The sequence below is a fragment of the Rhea pennata genome, chromosome 8, assembly GCF_028389875.1.
Source record: "Rhea pennata isolate bPtePen1 chromosome 8, bPtePen1.pri, whole genome shotgun sequence".
Lineage (NCBI taxonomy): Eukaryota > Metazoa > Chordata > Aves > Rheiformes > Rheidae > Rhea > Rhea pennata.
In genome coordinates, this window is record NC_084670.1 from 17152152 (window position 1) to 17173911 (window position 21760).

The 21760-nt window shown below is 35.6% G+C and overlaps 1 protein-coding gene across 1 annotated transcript; it reads left to right on the forward strand.

Moving 5' to 3' along the window:
* The first annotated feature begins 3917 nt into the window (after positions 1-3917).
* Positions 3918-20198, forward strand: LOC134143164 (calcium-activated chloride channel regulator 1-like). Its single transcript, XM_062580948.1, has 14 exons — positions 3918-4097; positions 5880-6020; positions 6265-6415; positions 7075-7192; positions 7903-8074; positions 9949-10176; positions 11970-12194; positions 13239-13416; positions 15177-15283; positions 16254-16478; positions 16619-16886; positions 17115-17279; positions 18134-18364; positions 19768-20198. Exons 1-14 carry the CDS (start codon positions 3918-3920, stop codon positions 20196-20198), a joined length of 2820 nt encoding a protein of 939 aa, XP_062436932.1.
* The last annotated feature ends 1562 nt before the right edge of the window (positions 20199-21760 follow it).

The following is a 21760-nucleotide window of genomic DNA, read 5'->3' on the forward strand; positions in this document are numbered from 1 at the left end:
TTCTTTATAGAATTGTGAATTAGGGAAGTCATGTATTTCCACTTTATGAGTCTTAATCTAAGGAAAGGTACCTCTGCTAATGTAAAAGATGAAAGAAATAAAATCCTGAGTTGTTCATTGAATGTTGAGTTGGAAGTAGGTGGTGGGGGTGGAGAACAGACAGCAAACAGGAAGTGGTCAAAGAGAAGGGAGGACACAAGGTGGCATTTCAGTCCTGGCCTGTCCTGGGTGGACATGGTGCTGTAGCTGGAAGGAACAACCCTGCTACCCTGTCTGCAGTTGCACAGCTTCCACCTTCCTTCTGCTGCCACCAAGTGATCTTTGTAAATCCAATCAGGGTTCTGATCCAGCTGAAAACTGTTGAGTTTCCAGCAAAAGAACAGTGCAGAGTTAAGATTCCGTTGTGAAATTGCACCCCCAGAAATGGCTGAAGCATTGCCAATTGCTTAGGAGGTTCTCCCTTCTGTCCTTTGAGATCTGTCACAATTTTTTTCTTCTTTTTAATTGAACTAGGGAATGAGGAGAGGTACTGGAGTCAGCAGAAAAAAAGAAAACTTGATCCAAAGAAAAAGCATAAGTGACAGGGATAGAACAAGTTTAAGGTTTATTATGGTCAAAGTCAAACAAGCAAAGAAAATGAGAAAAAAGAAATCAAAACCGCAAAGGTATTGATTGTGCACAAAGAACGCAAGGTATAAAGAAACAAGAATAACAAATAATAAGATTCCTAACAACTTTTTCCCTTGTAGTTCTCCAAAAATAGAAAACAGAACGTGTTCATGTGATTACAAAACCAAGGTTTTTTTAGACATTGTGCCCATACCTGCAATTAAACTTTGAAAATTGGATGAACAGAAAACACTTCGGTTCCCTTAGTGATGCAATTAGATATTTAATAAGGAACAATTGTGTCTGCTAAGCCAAAAAGTAAATTTCAAGTTAACTAAACACACCAAACAGCATCTGAAACTTTTAAGGAGGCATATTTATTGCCCAAATGTAATAGGAACTAGAATTTATCAGCCGTAAATATAGCCAGCTTTACTTAATAAATTGCAGTAAGATTGCTTTTTACAGTGGACCAATGATAGTAAGTGTTAACTGCTTAGTCCATGATGAATGAAAATTGAATTCTGAAACTGAAATGATTTTTCTTACAGAAAATCAGTTTTGTTCCTCTGCACATTATTAGCAGAATAGAACTACTAATAGCGTGATAAGCTATGAAGATGGTCATAAAAGGCTACATGGAAGTATTTCTCCAGCACATTTGGCCTCTTAGCAGGTGTATGGTTTCACATTTTGATCATTCATTAGGTATCTCTTGACTATGAGTGATCAAGATCACTCCAGATTCCAACTACTGTCATGTCACCTTTGATCTTTTGCCATCTGGTAGTACTGAGCAGAGTGAGCAAGTATAGAAGCATTTGAAGAGTTGTGTCCTTTATGGGCTGTTCTCTGAAGGCAATGATGAATACTGTTCTAAAGGAAAGAAAATGCTGAAAAACAATAGCAAGACCAGACTTTCCCATAAAGACTTACGGAAACACTCTTTTTGTCTGTTTTCAAATACTTTTCACTAACTCACCAGTTCCGCAAAGATTCTGCCAAATATTGTAAAGGTCAAAAAAGGAGACGTGACCGGACATACCACGGTGTTTCCAGGTAAGCGTTCAATCTACAACGTTTCCTTGGTCTAAAGTCCCATATTATTGCTTGGATTGTACTTCACAAAACAACTGAAAGTGTTTACAACTAAATGCAACAGGAAAGGTTTTCTTTAGGAAGTAAGCTAATATGACCAGATGATTAAGTTTAAGAAGCTATTTGAGGCAAACTGACATTTAAGAACTCTAACCCAAGTGAAGCCAATTAGAAGGGCAATAGACAAGAAGAAATTAGGAAGACATGGAAAAAGCTGTTAGAGAACAGCAAGTACAGGCTAGAGAAGGGAGTGGAGCTGCAGGTGACTGCAAAGGAGACAAGGGGAAAATCCTCACCAGTGAGGGTGGCACCTGGGCAAGAAAGATAGCTCTAGCGGTACTCACTCGCTTCATCCAGCCACCAGCAGTCACAAGGCAGGCCAAGCAAGGTCAGGTCAGCTAGATACAAGGCCAGGCATACTGGACTTGTATACTTGCACACTACAGTGCAGCCCTAAGGGGACCAAGGGAGAGGGTTGGAGCTGAAACGCAGCTTCCAAGCCAATGGTGGAGGTCATGGTTGGAAACCCCAGTGAAGTCTCCCTGGGGTTTTTCTCACAATATAGCTCTTTGCTCAGAAGTTTGATCCATGGTTACACAGTCGCACCAAATCAGAGCTGAACACAGGCAGTTAAAACCTGAGGAGGTTGTCCGAGGATTACAGAGAAAGATTGTTATGGGTTGGGCAATTAAAACCTTTTGGTGCGCTAAGGACTTTGAGAAAAGGAAGTAATGATAAAGACAGAAAACTGGAAATACAGGAAGTTAATAATAGGCTAAAATATCAGGGAAAAGTACTGATGCTGGCAAAATCAATGTATTGGGAACAACAAAAAAAACTTAGGACAGAATAAGGCAAATATTAGATACAGTAAAGCTATTACTGATGCAAAAATGTAGAAGCATTTAGCTAATATTTCTGTCTGGTATTTGGGAAAAATTGGAATAATGTAATTTCATCCCATGAAAATTAGGAGCTATTTTTCAGTCTACTGGGAAAAAAAGACAGAAATAGTTCTTCAACTGGAAGTATTTTTAAATGAATATGTCTGGATAAATTTCATCTAATAATTTTAAAAGAACTGTAAAATACTTTCAAGCAGCAGTTTACTCTCTTGATTATTGATGACTCTTGCAATATCACCAAGAAGAAAAAATACTTTTATAAGGCAAAGTGAGTGACCTGGAAAATTTTCAGAAAATCTGCTAAACATCTGCTCCACACAAATAACAGAAAAGCTCATGTAGAATTCAATGAGTAATGATTAAAAGATGAAAATGTAATCAGTGACAATCACCACATTTTATTCCCTTTTTATTATTTATTTTTACACCATTACAAATTTAACTAAAAAAATAGATATATCATGAAACATCTGCTAGCTGAGTACTGATATTCCAGTTTAAAATATAGCACTACATTGGCTTAATCAAGCACATCCTTAGCAAATTAGGAACTGTCTAGCTGAGAGATCTCAAAAAGCAGCAGGTAGAGAATCATCATCTAGTAGACATTTCTCAAAGGACTGCAAATCAATGACAGGCCAGATGCTATTAAACATTTTGTCAGGGACTTGGAATGTAATATAAAATAACTTCTGGACAAGTCTTTTAGAGCACAAAGTGAGACATGAGAAGGGAAATTAAGGCAGCCACGCAGAGTAATCTGAATTGCTCAATAAACTGCTCTCACTCAAGCAAAATATATTTTAAGTGTGACAATCATAATCTAAAAAGAAAGAGGAATATTACATACCATACCAAATAATACATATGAAGTTCTCGGGACCCTTATTCTCTCACTAAACAGCCCTGGCCTTTTTTGTTGTTTAAATTCTATATTATTTAGTTGTGTTGCTCAGTTTCCTCAGGAAATTCCAGAGATCTGGGCTTGCATGATTATTTCTGCTTACTCAGGATATGGTCCAGATTCAATCTGACATAAACTGAGTAACAGAACATAGATCACATTAGGTGCATCAAGGTCACAAGGAAATTCTTTTATTTTTTTTTTTAGGTCATGATAACATTCAAGTATTTCTTCCTAAATTAATGCATAATTAAATAAAATCAGTGTATCCAATCACATTTCTCCATATTTGCATAAAGGATCAAAGTCCTATCACTATATGTTACATTTTTCTGGGTACAAAGGCAGTTGTATAAATACGTATAAATACGGCTGATAAGCCATTGCTCTTCTAACCAAATATGTGGGGACAGGGACAAGTAACAGTGGTGGTTAGGAGCTTGATTTTTTTGCTGGCTTTTCAGCTCCTGCATGTGGCAAGAAGTTCTATGGTATGGCTAAATGAGAGTGGCTACGAGGATTTGGTTATTGCAATTAATCCCAGGGTGCCAGAAGATGCCAATATCATTGAAAACACAAAGGTAAGAATATTTGTATTTGCATGCTTTGTTTCTCAGCATTTTAGAATGCCTTGACTTTTTCTATTTGTAATACAGCATGAATCAGGTCCAGCTCCCATTCACATCAATGGGAATTTTTCCTGCTGTTTTGAATTAATTATTGATTAATCCCATAGTTGCTAAACCAGTCATTTTCAATTTGTCTTGCCATCTACTATTCTTACTAAGAGCACCACTTGCCTATGCGAGACAATACTGTAATATATTCTTTTGGGAGGCAGACTGAAATTCCTTTAAGCAGCTTTCCAAATCTTTACCTGAAAAAAAAATGTCTTTTTTTAAGCCACTGATTATGCCTAGGATTACTCTCCTAGGACTTGTCATTAGTTAGTATATTTCCTAATGTACAAAAAAATGCTTAGCTTTAGTGATATTTCTTGGCTTAGCTTTTATTGCAGCCTTTGTAGATGCCTGAAAAGCATCCCACATAGATGCTTCTACAGATCAACTCCCTTAGTGTAGGATGCCAGCCAGATCTCAAAGCAATGAATATGGTTTTGCCTATGCAAAATCATTTTGGAGAAAATCTGTTGAAAACCATGCTTCTCTGGACAGTTACCCCAACTTCTGCAGTATGTCTAATGCCTGTTAGACTCTGATGTAGGATTATCTCAGTCCCATATCAGTTCTAAGATCAAGTATGAAGGATACTATCCTTAGGTCAGCTAAATAGTTTATAACATTTCCAGATCTCACTCACCTAATGAGAGGACTACATGAAGCTAAATTGGATGTGATTGATGGTTTGCTTTTTACCATTTCTTCCTGATTGCCACCTTTTTTAATAATAAACACTTTAGATCACTTAATTTTTATGACAAGCCAAGCCACTAAGCATGTTTTTAAGGTAGAAGCATATATACGGCAGTTACTGTTCCTGCAAGATAACTACTACATTATAAATTCACACAATAGCCGCGCTTATGAGAACTTGCTCTTGCACCTCTGCTTTAGTTCCCTTGGTTAAAAAGCAGATGAGTTAAAACTCATCTGTTTTTCATGCACAGAAGGGAGTGGTGGGATGGGGAAAGGTGAAATATGTCTCACTAATTCTCAACCTGTCATGGGGTTAGCACTCACTATTACTCTCAGTCCTGGCACTTTTAATTTCTTCAAGAAATATCCTCTAGGTGATTTTTTAATGCATATGTAACATAGGTGTTTGATTCCAAAGCCTTTGTCACAGCTTGTTTCTTAGTTTATCAAAAGCGTATTTGACAGATTTCAGCTCCATCCTTCCTTTTTCTCCCCGTTAAACAGCTAGTTGTTACTGGAGAGAAAAATAAACAAAAGGAATGTTTTTTTGGATGTCTGTACTCAAAAAAGAGCAACATGAAAGGAAAGTAATGGCAGCATACAGTAGCCATAATAATACAAATGAGAAGAAAGGAGAAACAGTGAATTTGACACAAAAATGCTGACATTTTTCAGATAAATGAAAGAGTGGGTGAATCTTTACCATAATTGCTATCAAGCCCTATTGCTTTAAGAGAGAAATTCTTATATTTAGAGCTGGAGTGTGAATTTTATCACAGTCTCTGATTAAGAAGAGGATTATAGAGCAGGTATAGGTTTCCAAGAATTACAATTTGGCTTCTTCATTTGTACTCCCTTTGTTTTGTTTTGGGTACTTAGTGCTCTTCTATTTTACTACTCTTTCTTGACAAGTCTGCCAATCTGTTCCTTGCACTTACTTTTAATTTAAATATTAATATTAATATTTTATTTTCTTTCATTCTCTAGGTCATGATTAAAGATGCTTCTGATTACTTGTTTGAAGCTACAAAACATCGATTTTTCTTCAAGTCTGTAAAAATTGTAATTCCTAAAACATGGAAGAAAAACACCAACTATTCAAGACTGAAAACAGAATCATATGACAAGGTATGATCTACAGAGCTCTTTATGATTAAAACTATAAGGAACAGCTGGTTTGATAATGCTACATTATGAATTATTACAAGATGTAGGATTAATCATGGAAGTTTTCACTCAAGAGAAGAGTTGATGGTATTGGTAGAGTAAAAAACTGTAGGACTGAACTTATTAAGAAAGAATAACCTAACCCTTCTCTATTCCCACCCTGCATTTCTTAATGTTATTTATGCCGTTGGTCTTATTTTTGTAGGCAGATGTCATCATAGCAGATCCTTTCTTGAAGTATGGAGATGATCCATATACCTTACAGTATGGAGGATGTAAAGAGAAAGGAAGATACATCCATTTCACACCTAACTTCCTATTAAAAAGCAGTTTGCTTAATGTTTATGGAGAAAGAGGTAATACTGTTGTTTAGTTCATTTGCCTATTTTACTGTTAATATGCAAAGACCATGATTTCCAAAGTGCTTAATGAGTTTGAGTACTTCAGTTTGCTTGCCAAAATTAAAACACTTTAAAAGAGACAGATTTTTCAGAAGTAGTAAATTCTGTAAAGTGTCTGAAGCTAAATACTCAAACACTGGATCCAAAAGTTAACTCTTTAAAACCTTAAATGGTTATTTTTCTATACTGTAACTGCTGCTATTAGCAGTAGCCTTCCTTTTAAGCTAATTTACCAGATGAAATATCCACTGCTTGTATATCAGATTTTATACTACATTAAGGGGAAAAAAAAGGTGGAGGTTTGCCGCTCTATGGGACAGAAAACTCACCAAAAGTTTCTCACAAGACTTTTGCTGACATAGAAAGCTTCTTTAGAACAGTTCCTGAATTTCTGAGAAAGCCAAACATGAATCAAAATTCTAGTCATGGTTACTAAATTGATGTCTTCTCTGTTGTACCTCAAGATAAAATTATTTTTCCTATCACTTAAGCACGTCACAGTTTTCTGGGATTACATGAGAGAGGAATTATTTTATTAAAATGAGTTATTAAATTGTTAAGTTGGTTTTATATAGTTGTGTTTAGAATGTGTATATGTCACTACTTTTCAACAGGCAGAGTTTTTGTGCATGAATGGGCTCATCTTCGGTGGGGGGTATTTGATGAATATAATAGCGATGCACCTTTCTACGTGTCCACAAATTCTGGAAATGCAAATGTTGAAGCAACAAGGTATTACTTTTCATATTTCTGCTTTTATATTACACAGTTTTAAAAATTTCAATAACAATTCCGATATTGCTGTTGCCTGTGTGGAGTTTGTACTTTGAGCTCTGTAGACTCTCCATGAGCTGTTCATGATTCAATGATGTTTATTTAACAACTGCTATTGCATGCTTGTAGCCCAGAGTCCAAGCTGGCTTAATTGCAGTGTTGTTTTGTAACAGGCTCTATAGATAAAGCTACATAGGCTTTTGCTCTGTGTGCAATTGCAGACTTCAGTTACCATCTGTTACACCTTATTTAACAAAATTTTGTCAAATAGTAGTTATCAACAACATTAAAATCCCCTACTGAAACCACTGTGATTTTAAGTGTTTTTTAGAAAAAAAACTTGCCCTTTTTTCAAGTTGGGCATTCCAAGAGTGTTTTGCGTTGCAACTCCTACCAAAACATCTTTCCTACATTGCCTGCAAATACCACAGGATGCTTATCAGCTGCATCAACAAAAGACAATGGTTTTATGATTTTAACCATTTCTAGATTAGAGTGGGGACTCTGCAAGGCATGAAGAGTGCACACCTATGAACTTGTGCAGTGTCTCATACAGTAGCACATCAATGGCAATTTGGCTTTGGGCAGCCAAATGTCAAATAAATAACGAAAACTACCACAGAATATATGTGCTCCTAGACAGCCCTGTCTATCTTCTCTTCCTCTAGGTGTTCAGCTAGTGTCACTGGTGCAGTTGTTTTTCAAGACTGCAATGGAAACAACTGTAATGTAAGAGACTGCAGATACGATGGCCAGCTCTATGAAGCTGGATGCACATTTGTACCAGATAAACAACAAAATGTCCCATCTTCTATTATGTATATGCAAAGCTTACCTTCTGTAAGTATTGCTACACCTTTCCAAATTCAGTATTTAATAAGATTTGAGGTCTTGTCAATTATTTCTGCTAGATAAAAAGATCACAGAGGCATTTCTTTCACTAATTTCTGTCTGTTTCAAAGAATATGCACAAATCCTGCTTCCCTGAATAAATTCAAACAACAGGAGACAATTTTTGCTCATAATGTAAGTCACTTTTCAGCCAGCCTCTGTCTGCTTTTGCACTTCTTTCCCCTGCTGTGTGCCTGACTTTCTGGAAGGTGTTTTCTGTCAGTTTGTTATTGCCCCCATCATTTGCATGTCAACCAATTTCCAGCAAATTCACTGCTATTTTAGCTCAGTTTCCAATTGATACTACAGGTAAACCATGGCTTGTTTCAACAAGCTTCCTTCTAAACGAGCTTACTCACCTCCTACATTTGAAGCAGCTATTATCTCTTATCTTTTAGGACTTCTTAGAACAATTGTCCCACAGTGAAGATCTTTAACATAGCTTTGACCTCTGTCTGCCTAGGAAGATCTGTAATAAAGTATAACTGTTGGTTGTACTTACTGCCAATTTGGACAAGTGCCATAATCTCTAAGACTAGAAATAAAAGCTTTACTAGGAGATTTTGTGTAACAGAACTCCACTGAAGCTACAACAACCCCTCTCACTCCTTTTTCTAAGGGAGCAGCTGCACGCTCTAGAGAGGGCAGTCTCTCTAGGACAGCCTCTTCTACTTACTGTCCTTTTTTTGGAAATAAGACTGCACAGGCCCCTACAGCAAGGACATAAACAATCTCCTTTTGGAGGTGGGCTGGACACTTATTTAATGGAATTAAATTAACTTTTTTACTAGAAACTTATTTAAATCTTCCCCTTTGATAATTCATAGCACCTCTACCTAGGTTTTGTAGAAATCTGCTTTTCCAAGTCTCTCAAAGGACTCATATCTCCTATTACGTTGCACATTATCAAAGGTACACCAGGTGCCTGGTGAATCTCCTTCCAAGTAATGCTATCAGTTCTACTATAATCTGTTCAAAGAAGAAAACGGGAGCTATTGGAACTGATCTCAGAGCTGTTTTGTGTCAATAAGAGATATGCATTGAGATCTCAGCATCCTTTCTTCTCCTTTTTTAGAAAATCAGATCAACAGGCAAAAAAGTGAAGTGCTCTTGCCAGATGCCTTACATATAAGATACAGGTGATTTCAGATCACTCTTTCAGTTGCCGCCTGAACTGTGTTACCTCCTCTCAGAACAAACTTGTCTGTTTATCCCTTATGCAGAAGCAACAGCCCACCTCTCTCAAAAGTGGCCAGGCTAGTACCCTCATGTCAGCTATGCTTCAGTGGTTATGCAGGGATTCTAGGACAGGCATTATCAGGGACACATGATCATCATTAGGGACAGATCTTTGTAGTAAGGGATGATAATTCCTTTAGCTATTTATTTCTGTTTGTTCAAACAAGCTCTTTCTAAGAGCTTTAGTGGTTATGGCTTTCCCTCAGCAGTACTCTGCTGATATCCCTAGGCATCTAACAGCAGCGGAGGCTGTTTCTTGACTCTGCATCCTTTGCATCTGTTTCCTTGTTCTACTCAAAAAGTCTTAAAGGAATTGCTTCAAGACCATCAGCTTAACACAAGAAAGTGGTTAAATATGCAGGCTGCTAACTTGTGCTGACCTTCATGCTGGAAGCATCTTTTTCTGTTTGCTTCTTCTAAGCTGCTGACTGGAGAGGCACCATGACAGAGAAGACACATTCTCTTGTGAAAGAACACCTGTATTTGTCCATCTCTCACCACGAACCTCCTATTTTCTGAGATATTTTATTATACTCATACTGTTGAAGCTCAGAATTATTATTATATTCAATCTGACTTTTTAGGTGGTTGGATTTTGTGATAAAAACACTCATAATGCAGAGGCTCCAAATATGCAAAATAAGATCTGCAACTACAAAAGCACATGGGAAGTAATTATGGAATCTGATGACTTTCAAAACTCCTCTGTCATAAATAGTCCTAGACCCCCTGTTGAACCCACATTCAAGCTACTACAGACCCAAGACAGAGCACTCTGTCTAGTACTGGATATTTCTGGGAGCATGACTTTGGTAAGAATACATATTTTATATACATTTTTGACAAAAAATATTAAAAATGTAGAGATAAACTTTCAGACAATATTCTAGTAATTAACTTTATTATTTTAGAAAAAAAAAAGAGACTAATTTCTCCCTGTTAATCTTATTTAGAAATTCCTACAAGAAATTCCTTCAAAATACTTAGAGTGGTCAAATTTAGTCTCTTTTTTCTTATAAAATCTCAAATTCAAATACTCTCTTTCCTTTGTTTCAGACCTAGAATGACAGCACCACTGTATCTCTCCAAAACATAAAGTATGTTATAGATAGAATTTTACTTTGTATTCTTATTAAGTATGATTCTAAAATTGTTTAAAACAACATGTAAGTAAGTAGCAATAAATGAGATGTTCTCCTCTCATCATGATACTGCTTTTTGGAACAAAAAATGTGAGTTATGTTAATCCTATGACATTTTAACATGGCAGAGGCTTTTTCACCTTTTTTTCACAAAATTTTGCATATTTTACTCTTTCAGAAAGCATATTTATGGACACAAGGCTAAGTAAAGGTCCCTAAATATGTACTCATTTGCATAAATATTCTATTACTTAAAAAAAAATGGTATCAATGTAATCAGCTGCAGAAAGTTGACAAAAGTATTTTGGATAGACAAGGCCATTTCCCCACGCTTTGTTAATAGACTTCAAGCCTCTCTGCAGATAACAGCTTCTAAAAATGAACCTATCATCTTTTTATAACATATAGCATTTCCTTATCCACAACTTCTTCCAAAATTCACTAGTGAGCCAACAACAGTTTATGTTTTCTTTAAAACATTACAAGTTCGGACTGTCATGTCTCATAGGAATTCAAGATTAAAAATTAGACTTTTTCAATGTTTAATAATGGGAAGGTCACCTTTACCTTTCACATGAAGGACACAGTACTTACTTGTGCTTCAAAAAACATAAATGCCAGGAATAGCATTTATATCAATCTCAATGAAATAATTTATAAGGCTCAAGCATGTTGAGAAATATTCTTAAATATTTAACAGTTATGCCTTAAACTAAAAGGTACACAAAGCAGCATAAAGCAACAAATGCCCAAATCCTCTAGATACATACAAATAAGTGTGGGTTTCTCCCATAGTGCTCCATTAACAGACCTATCTCCAGATGTGCCATTCCATTGCAGTGTTGTTCCTGGGGCTGATCTTCAGCAAAGATCTGCAGTTGTAATAAATTATATAATGATTTTTGCAATATGGATGAATATCTGCTAATCCTTACACATTTTATGAAACCAGATGGTAATTAATAATGTAATGCTAACTCAGAAAGTGAAGATAATTATGAATCCTGCAATAATAGATAGCTTCAGAAAGAAATATTTTTAACTTTTTTATTTCAATTGCTTCAAATATTTACATTTAAGATATAAATTCTTTTACTAATATTCAATTTCCAAAATACTTATTGCCTCCGCTAACCTACCTGATGGGTATTAGAGATCCTGCACATTTGGACTGACAGAATGCTATTAAAACAAAAAAAAAGTAACAAATAATTGATTAGAAAAGAGGTCATAACCTCAGAAGATGAAATTTGGTTAAAGATATCTTTCCTGAAATATACAGTTCACAAACACACTTTTATGGTACCAGAACATGGTTCTGTAACTGAACACACAAATGAGTTGTCTAAGATACTTTATAGCAGATAGTCATTAATTTTTCATTACAAACTGAAAAACATCAATAGTTGCTATATTTTCCAAAGGGACTGCATTCTAATGATGTTATTTGTCTCCACATACAGAATAACCGCATTAACCATCTCTATCAGGCTGCAGAAGTATTTCTGCTCCAAATTATTGAAATTGGTTCCTGGGTTGGAATTGTCACATTTGAATCTAGTGCATATGTGAAAACTTCTTTGCAACAAATTACCAGTGATACAGTGCGCCACAGTCTTACTCAATATCTGCCTAAAAAAGCTGGAGGAGGAACAAATATCTGCGCAGGTGTGAAAACAGGATTTCAGGTAAAGTACAACATGGAAATTTCTTCTAGAATGCAGAGAAACTGATGAAAAATCAAGGAACATACGTACTTCATAGCCCACTAAACATGGTCTTCCCACACAATCATGCATGTTCATTGCAGTGAATATATAGAGTAGGTAAGTATTGAAATGGGAAGCTGTGCAGCAGTAGTATTGTTAATTCCTGGGGTTCACAAGTCAAAATCAAACCGCTAAGATTATGAAACCACATAAAAATCCCAAGATTGGAAAAATACGAACAGATAGATATTATTCTTTTCTTTTCTATTTTACTCCCTGGGGCTGGCAGACTTTGAAAAAATGAGCAGATGTCAACTAATTTAGTTGCAAGTCTGTGAATCAGTAGCAATGCATAGAAGAAGGGGAAAGAAAGAAAGTGCTAAAGAGAGTAACGAGACTGTTGGGGTTGCTGAGAGTTCTAGGCAGAAAGGAGGCTCGGGGGGGGGGGGGGGGGGGACTGGGGAGATGAGGAGCCAGGAGGGCATCCAGACAAGGATGGAATAGCCAGAGACAGAGGTGTCCCCCTAAGCATCCCGTACTCCACCAGCAAGAGTTGGCCCACCTTTACCTATCCCAAATTCCCCTGGGGACTATGTCTGTCCTTCTCTAGTCCTGAAATTTTGGGTGGAGAATAAAGAATAGTGGTTCCAGATATCAGACATAAAACTTTTCTGTGTTGCTTTTAAACACTCATATCCAGAATTGGCAAGGCATGTACAGGAACCATATTTCCAAGATATTCAGTTTGGGATAGGTTTCTTTTCCAGGAAAATATATAATAAATATTTTTTTCTTGTAATTTAACACTCACTAGTTTTAAGTGATTAAATATTTCAGTATCAGTTATAAAAATATCATAACAGTTTTAGTGTTAAATAAAACCTCTAACATTTATTAAAGAACAAATTTCTCCTATATTTGAAGTTAACACAGTTCTGAATACATACATTGACTGTGCTCTGGGGTAAGCCAGGATTTAAAACTATTCTGCTGCTAATATCTTGAATTCTCTTCTTAATTCAGGTGATTACAGATAAATTCAAAACTACATATGGTTCTGAAATTGTTCTGCTGACTGATGGAGAAGACTCGTATATTGCAAGTTGTCTTGATACCGTGAAACAAAGTGGGGCAATAATTCACACCATTGCATTAGGGCCTTCTGCAGCTAAAGAATTAGATGAGTTTTCAAAGCTGACAGGTAAATATGCTAAATAAACTCTTTTTCTGGCATGCATATTCGTATGAAAATGTAAAATAAGAGCAATTAATTGCTCTAGAAAGTTATATACATTTGATTTTAATAAAAGTAATTTTTCAAAATTTAATTTTAAAGAAGTTCTGTTTTCACAGCAGGCTTTTTAAATGCAAACAGGCAGCACTCTTTGGACCTATAGTTTTGTTTTAGTGGTTTTGATTTTAAAAATATAGTAACATGACAATACCTTATTAGTAAAGAGATTTAATTATGACATTGCTATATAACATACAAAAAGAAGTGTTCTGTAATGACTAGAATTTTATCTGTGACATTGTATGTAATGACTAGAATTTTCTCTATTCTTTAATTTTTATGGATTTATTTATCATATAAATATTAATTTTCTCTAACTGTTGCAGCTGAAGTGAACTATTAGGAAATGTTAAACAGTGTTACTACCTTTGTCATTAGCAAACCTAGCTGTTATCTGAGCTGGTGCTACACAGTTAATTTTAAAATAGATGTTTAAAAACTGTCCACCAGTGCTTCATGCTACAGTGCAAACATTGTGGGAGAATACAAACTCCTTGGGTAGATCTAGAATGCAGTCTGATTCTAAACAGATAGGGTGAATAAATCTTATTTGAGAGGTGTGCATGCTGCCTATTTTCAAACTTAACCACTTGCTTTAGTAATTTAAAAAACCTGGAATATTTTTGTATACTTTTACATCTTTGGATCAACCTGACTATGGGAGAGTCCAGAGCTCAAATCTGTTCTGGTCTGTGTTTTAAGACAGAATCTGTTATTCAAATTCCAATTGCAGAGTATTATTAACAGTGATCTGTGAGCCAGAAAGAACTCATACGGTCCTTCAGAATGTAGTCACCAACTAGCAAGTCTCCCTGCTTAGAAACAAAATTCAATTTCCAAAGATACTGTGTAGGTCTCTGAGCTAATGCCTGCACCTGACATGAGCTGCCTGCACATGCATGTCTGAATGTGAGGGACAGGGGTGAGCAGCGTTACATGGCAGAGGGGAGCTCTGAGGGCAGACACTACATTTTGTGCATCTCCCCAAGGTTCAGCCTGGCACAGCAGCATCTCTCCCACCCAGTGATTCCTGCGCCCTCTGTGTTTGGGGCACAGCTCAGTTTGTGTCCAGCACATAAGATCCCAGGTTGAAAGAAAGTTCAGTGCAGCAAATGCCTGAAGTGCAAATGCTTCAGTAGAGCACATGAAATCAACATGAATTTATCCACAGATCTGCACTGAGTACCAGAACTTCAAATGGACTGGAGTTGTGTGAAGTCAGTATGCATGTAAAGAGATCCCAACTTTACACTATTAGATAAACAGAGGCAATCTGGATCTCAAAGAGCCACAAATCACAGAATGTCACAACATCATTATTATAGAGATATTTTCAGAGCAGAATTTCATTTAAGTGGTAATACATGACTCAGAATCCAAAGGTAATACGAATAGTCTAAAAATGCTATACTTGAAGAAATACAGCAGGGGTGTGATTAGGCAAACTATGCCACTGGGAGATAGAATGAGTTTACTGCATAAATTGGAATTGATTTTATGTGAATTTACCATGATGTATGTATTAAAGCATTAAAAAAAGGTAAATTTAGTTTTTAAACTTACTAGCAAATTTCTGGTATTGAATGGTCTATCAAGACCGTCACATAAAATTTACTGATTTTAGAACAAAAAATAATATTTCTAATTATTTTACTCTTGTCTTTCAGGAGGTTTACAGCTTTATGCTATAGATGAAGTCCTCCCCAGTAAATTGATTGAGGCATTCAGTGGAATTACATCCGGAAGTGGAGATATATCTGAACAATCTATTCAGGTTTGTATATCAACACCTATTTTACTTCTTGTGCTCTTAGCTATAAACTTTTAGATTTTTCACATAGGCAAACTGTTACTTAGAATTTAGCAACTTTCATTCCTTTCTTTGTTAATATTTTAACTTAGACCCAGTTCTATGTTTTATCCAAAACGTACTACTGTCAAAGACAGCTAGATTATAAGCAGCAACCAATGCTGATTCAACAAACAGGTCTGGTGGTTTTTGAATTTTTATATTGTTTTTGATTTACTCCTCTGCCTCACCTACACAGGATTTTTTTTCATGAAGGGCTATTTTCTAATTGTAGATTTAATCATTTATAAAATAGGAGTGAGGAAATTATGTAAAGTTGTTACCTATTTAATAAAGGAAATCTTGTTTGCTTTTCTTTATGTTTTCCTTTGTTTTGTTGTTATTTCTCTCTCTCTTTCTTTACTTTTAAGCCCTTAAAAGGGCTTAAAAAAAGGCAGTCATTAATTTTTTTTCCTCTGAGGGACAGACAAACTACAGTGGAAATATAGTGATGCTCTCTTGCACTAGAAGGACATAGATGCTCTAGCTAGGTAAATAAATAGATTAGATACAAAAAGTGAGGGACTTATGCTTACCATATGTTATTACATTTATCATAATTTTTACATTTAAAATCAGTGTGACTATGCAAGCTACCGTCACAGAAAATGAGGTTCTGATTTTATGGTTCTTCTTCCTTCAATAGTTGTGCCAAGTGGCTCTAACTTCCCTGTAGGTAGAGACAGTAGGTAGAAAGCATTCTGTCTTCTCTGTGCAAGTCTGAGTTATAAATAAAGCAGCATATCTTCGTGTTATATAATATCTTCACGTTAATTTTCTTAAGGCATAAATTCTTTTCAATTCTAGTCCAAGACGAGTGCATTTTAAGTCAACAATGCATTGCCCGGTAGTTGATGAATCACTCTGAAGAGATGTTATTTTATTTCTCTAACAGCTTGAAAGCAAAGATCTAGAGGTTGCACGTAATCAATGGATAAATAATTCTGTGACTATTGACAAAACTGTGGGAAATGACACTTTCTTCGTCATTTCATGGAGTTTACAGAGTCCACGTATTATTCTAAGGGACCCCAAAGGAAAAGAGTATGGAAACTCAGACTTTACAATTGATAGTTCAACCCCCAAAACAGCAAGACTTGGTATAAATGGCACTGCAGAGGTAAAGATTGAACATTTTATTTTATTTCCTGAATATATCGACATTTCCTGTAGACCAGCATATACCTTTCTTAATTAATTTTTATTATATTCCTGTTAAAACAGGAAGCTTTTTTATTTGTTCTTGTATTTGATTTGCAGGTGGGAGACTGGCATTATTATATTGAAAACTATTATACGAATAGTCAAACTATATCAGTAACAGTTACCTCTCGAGCAGCATCCTCTGATGTTCCTCCTGTGATTGTCAAAGCTTACATGAATCGGGCAAATGTGGCACCTAATCCAGTTGTTATTTATGCAGAGGTTAGTCAAGGGTTTTTGCCTGTTCTTGGTGCAAATGTTATAGCAACCATAGAGAAAGACAATGCTGCAACAGAAAGCCTTCAACTTTTGGATAATGGTGCAGGTAAGTTTCCACATACACAATCAAAATCTTTGCATTTCTGCATTTTGGAATCCAAGTCTGCTTGCTTGCTTCAGACTTAGTGATAACTAGGGACTGAAATATGACTATGCCCTAAATCAAGGAAAGAATAACAAGGGGGACAGAGAACCCTACTGCTGTAGGACAAAAGTAAACTACAAGATTTTTGCTTGGTTTACTGAACATTATTCTCAATATTTCTATACCAAGGTGCTGATACAAACAAGAATGATGGAATCTACTCAAGGTACTTTACTTCTTTCCAAAACAGTGGAAGATACAGTCTGAAAGTGAATGCCCATGGGAGAAAAACAACTGTCAGACTTGGCTTCAGACAAAATCGAGCCTTGTATATACCAGGCTACAGAGAAAATGGTAAAGAACATTTTAGAAAAAGAGATTGCATGATTTGTATTTGAATGTTGGTGTAAACGTTTAGCAAATGGGATCATTTACATTCAAAAATTTTATTTAATGTTAATAGTTGTTCCATCTATCATTCCCACAACACAAAAACCAAAACAGCTGCAACCATGGTATCCTATGTAAGGGAGCAGTGCAAAATGTTGTCTTTAATCTAAAAATTAATTTAACTTACGGCCTTACAGAAGGATAAATATTGCTCAGAGTCTGTATTTCAGCAACAGATGACAGAAATTTTAAAACTATCATTTTTAATGAGACCTTAACATTAGAGTTTTGGGTAAATAAGTTCAGTATGTAGAATTAGTATTTAAAATAATGGTGGTAGAAAAATTAGCTTCTGAGATTTCTTGAGTTTCTTCGTGAGTACTTTTTCTTCCCAATGGTGAATAAATGTTAATTTTCGCATTTAATATTCTCATATATACGTTGTGAGATTTAGAGGAATTACTATAAAAATTGTCTAAAACTCCCACAAAGTTCCTACAGAACTTAATTCTCCTAGGCTGTGATATGTAGGAAGACATAGATAGAATTGCCTTATTGCAGCCAATACCAACTCCTCCAATGTGCTTTACTGATAGTAGCATCATTTCCAATTTTCTGTACTTCAAACTTGTTATGCTTTTTGAGTTTTCTAAATTTTACATAGAGAATACTGAGATCATCTTTTTTCTGCCTTCACCAACTTTTCCACTAAATTTGAGTAAGCTAAGGAAAAAATTATAGGATAATGAGATAAGAGATTAAAAAAAAATGTAAGTCAGAATTTTGTAATGGTAAAAGCTGAAAAATCTTCCAAACAGGTAAAATTCAGATGAATGCACCAAGACCTGAATTGGCTGATGAAGAAATCCAAGCCCAGCTGGGAAGTTTTAGCAGAATTGCAACAAGTTCTTTTGTACTGAATGATGTTAGCCCAGGAATTTCTCCTTCTTTTCCACCTTGTAAAATTACAGACCTTGATGCTTATATAGACAACAAAACAATTATCTTGACTTGGACAGCTCCAGGGGGTGTCCTCGATAGTGGACAAGGTAAGTCAAGAAACTTTATTTTAGTGAGATGAGACTGATACTTTCTTGCCTTTTATCTGAAAGGACACGGCCTAAGGACACTCAACCAGATATGAGAGCTACACCTTTCCCACCTGGAAAAGTAACGAAAAAAGGTCCTATGTTGCACAACACTTGTTTTAGTTCTCCTTAATTCTTCAGAGGGGAAAAAAATTTTAAAAAAGCCAAGCAACAAGGAATATTACAAATGAAGCAAATGAATAAAATTATAAAAATTGTAATACAACCACCAGAGAGTCCAGCAACAAATCCTAGTCTATCTTTGTTCATATAAGCTAGGTAAAAAAGAATGGACAATACAAAGTTTTAGTCCACTTACATAGACGCAGTAAGGTTCTATGCATAATTCTCATTTTAGGTATATTGTAAGGGAAAAATTAAACCTAATTACAGCTGTAATGCACATGCATTTCCTTTCATTAACCAGAGATTGCATGCTAAAATATACAGTATACAGTCATGCAGATTACAACTTCAGATCAAAATCTCACACTTATCTAAAATTTTTAATAACTGGCCACTCAGGGAACAAATCTGGAATAAATAAAAAACTTGCAGATGCTTATATGCAGTTATTTTGCAACTAAACTTCTACATTAAAACAGACTGATAGCTAAAATAGCCAGTTATTGCAGTATAGGTTAGGGTTGCAGGTTCTGTACTGGTATGGAGCTGGGCATATGCATCTGTCTCTACTGTCTAAAGAGAGAGAAAGAAGGAGGAAGAGATGAAAGCAAGTAGCATGCAAATAAAGAGGAGGAAGTCTTGAAAAACTGAAATCTTGAAACAGAAGTAGCAGTACCCCCCAAAATTAGGAAGTCAAACACATTTACAGCAATGTCACTACAAGTTCTCTTGATTACAGACAAATGGGACAACCGTTTAGTATGTATCTCAGTTTTTGCTAGTTTCAGAACTTCTGAGTTACAGAGATAGAAAATACAAATGAAATGGAAGGCCTACACCAGCTATATAAATGCATATTTTAATTGCCACTTGATCTTACATTTGTACTATATATGTGTATTTGTACTACATATATATAATTTCTCATTCAACTACATTTTGCACAGCCCAGACAAGGCTAATAGTGTTGGTAAAACAATCTTTTTTAAGACTAGTGAAGCAAAGGAGTTCCCAGATTTAGGATCAATACACTTTTGACTATGTAAAGTAAGGTTCTAATAGCAATCCTGCTGAACCTCCCACTTTCATTAATTGAGCTGGGCAGTCCATAGTAAGACAGGAAGAGAATCATCTGCATTTTAGCCAAATTGTTGTCAAAGTCTTATATTGTCATCACAACCAAGGATATTAAAACATGTGTGTTAATCTGTTGTTACATATATTCTTTTTTTTCCTAGCTGATCACTACATAATAAAAACCAGTGAAAATCTTCTGGACTTAAGGAATGACTTTGATAATGCTACTTCTGTGAATTCCTCTGATCTCATTCCTAAGGCTGCTGGTACCAGAGAATTATTTACAATTCAACCAGAAAATCTAAAGATAGAAAATGGCACTATAATCTACATTGCTATACGTGCTGCTGCTAACACAAGCTTAACCTCAGATGTGTCTAACATAGCACATGCCACATGGTTCATTCCTCCAAAAGCAGCTGTACCTTCAGAGAAGCCTTCAAATGATGACAGCAATAAAGGTGGTGTTAATATTACAGTAATAGTGGCAATAGTAGCTGGGTGTGTAGTTGTTGTTTGTATTATTGTAAGTTCTACTGTGTGTGTTTTACAAAAAAAAAGCAGAAGAAAGGATCCTGCCATCAGAATGTAAACATATCTATAAAATAGAAGCTGAGAAGGAATTTAGTATAATTTTTACAATAAGTGAAAGGAAAGAAATATTTGTATGTTTGAAGACTAAGTGGTGATTTAAAACAGACATGTATTTGTCTTTTTGATATGCTTACAGATTAAAATTTTCAAGTGTCTTCTATGTACACTGATTAAATGCTAAAAATATTTGAAAGCAGGTACTCAGAAATGTGATGTGTACTGTCATTTGTTTCTATGCAATCTAATTACTTAAACTCTTCTGTTGCAAGATTTTTTCAATGGAGTATATTCTTGTTTTCTTAAAGGAGGTAAAGAAAAATAACAGTTTCCTTAATCTCCGCATAACAATCAAGTAAAACAAGACAGAAAAAGAGATCAAGTAGTGTAATATGATTTTCTGTGCATCCTTTACATGTCTTCAGATAGGCTTAGTGAGCCAAGAACAAAAATAGCTACCTCCAAGGTATATTTTCAAAAAAAATACTTAGGTATGTGGAGCTACAGGTATGTGTAGTGCAGCACAGGATTTAAATACTTGCAGAATGAGAACTGCACAATATATGCAAATGAGCACATGGAAAAGGCTCCAAGGTGGATATGAAAAAGAGCTGTAAGTCAGGAGCCAGCATGAACCTTTATATAGCTTTAAAGCTGCTAAAGAAGAAGGAGTGTGAAGAAAGGAGAGGGATCTCTATGACTGTATTTCTACCGCTATCATATATATATATTATTTGTTAGGAACTACATCATACAGTCAGAATAAATGGGTTGCAGCACCGCTCCTGGAACTACTTCCCTGAGCTACATAAAAATATGGCAGATTTTAATACGCAATGTCCATGATCCAAGACAAATGATGCATTCCTCTGAAGACACCCCATTTCTACCTGCCTAGTAAGCACAGCTGCAATGTTTACTGTGTGGTGACACCGACATCTAGTGGACTTCACACAAAACATTTCCAGTTTTCCAAAACTGTGCCAAAAATCACTTTATATCAAACCATCTCTTTTGGGGATACTCTGACTTTAATATAAAGGCATAACTAAGGGTAAAATCAAATATGATTAAACCAAAGTTTAATTTAGTACTTACAGTTGGCTGCTATTACTGTAGGAGCAATTAGAGGATTCATTTGAAGTAAAGGCTTCACTTTACTAAGCACTGTATATACTCATAATAAAAGATCTTAAGAACTCGGTTGAAATAATGCAGGATTCACCTCCCTTCAGAAGATCTGTGAAGAAGGCAGACATAATTTGCTCATTTGTGCATCTTGACAAGTAAGTGCAAAATGAAAGGGCAAGACTGTTTTAATGATTTCACTGATTATGTTTATATTGACAGTTTGCATATTCAAATGCTATGTGGGCTGGGATCCTGGCTATTGATGCAACTGTCATGTGCGACTTTAGACTAGCTAGAAAAGCTGTGCTAGTTAAGCCAACAAATTTTGTTCCCAAGTATGGTCTTCCCAAAGCTCTTCTCAAAAGGATTGCATCTTCCTTCACAGAGCTTTTCTAGTAGTACATCTCAGTCTTCTACAAAGATTAGTTTAAA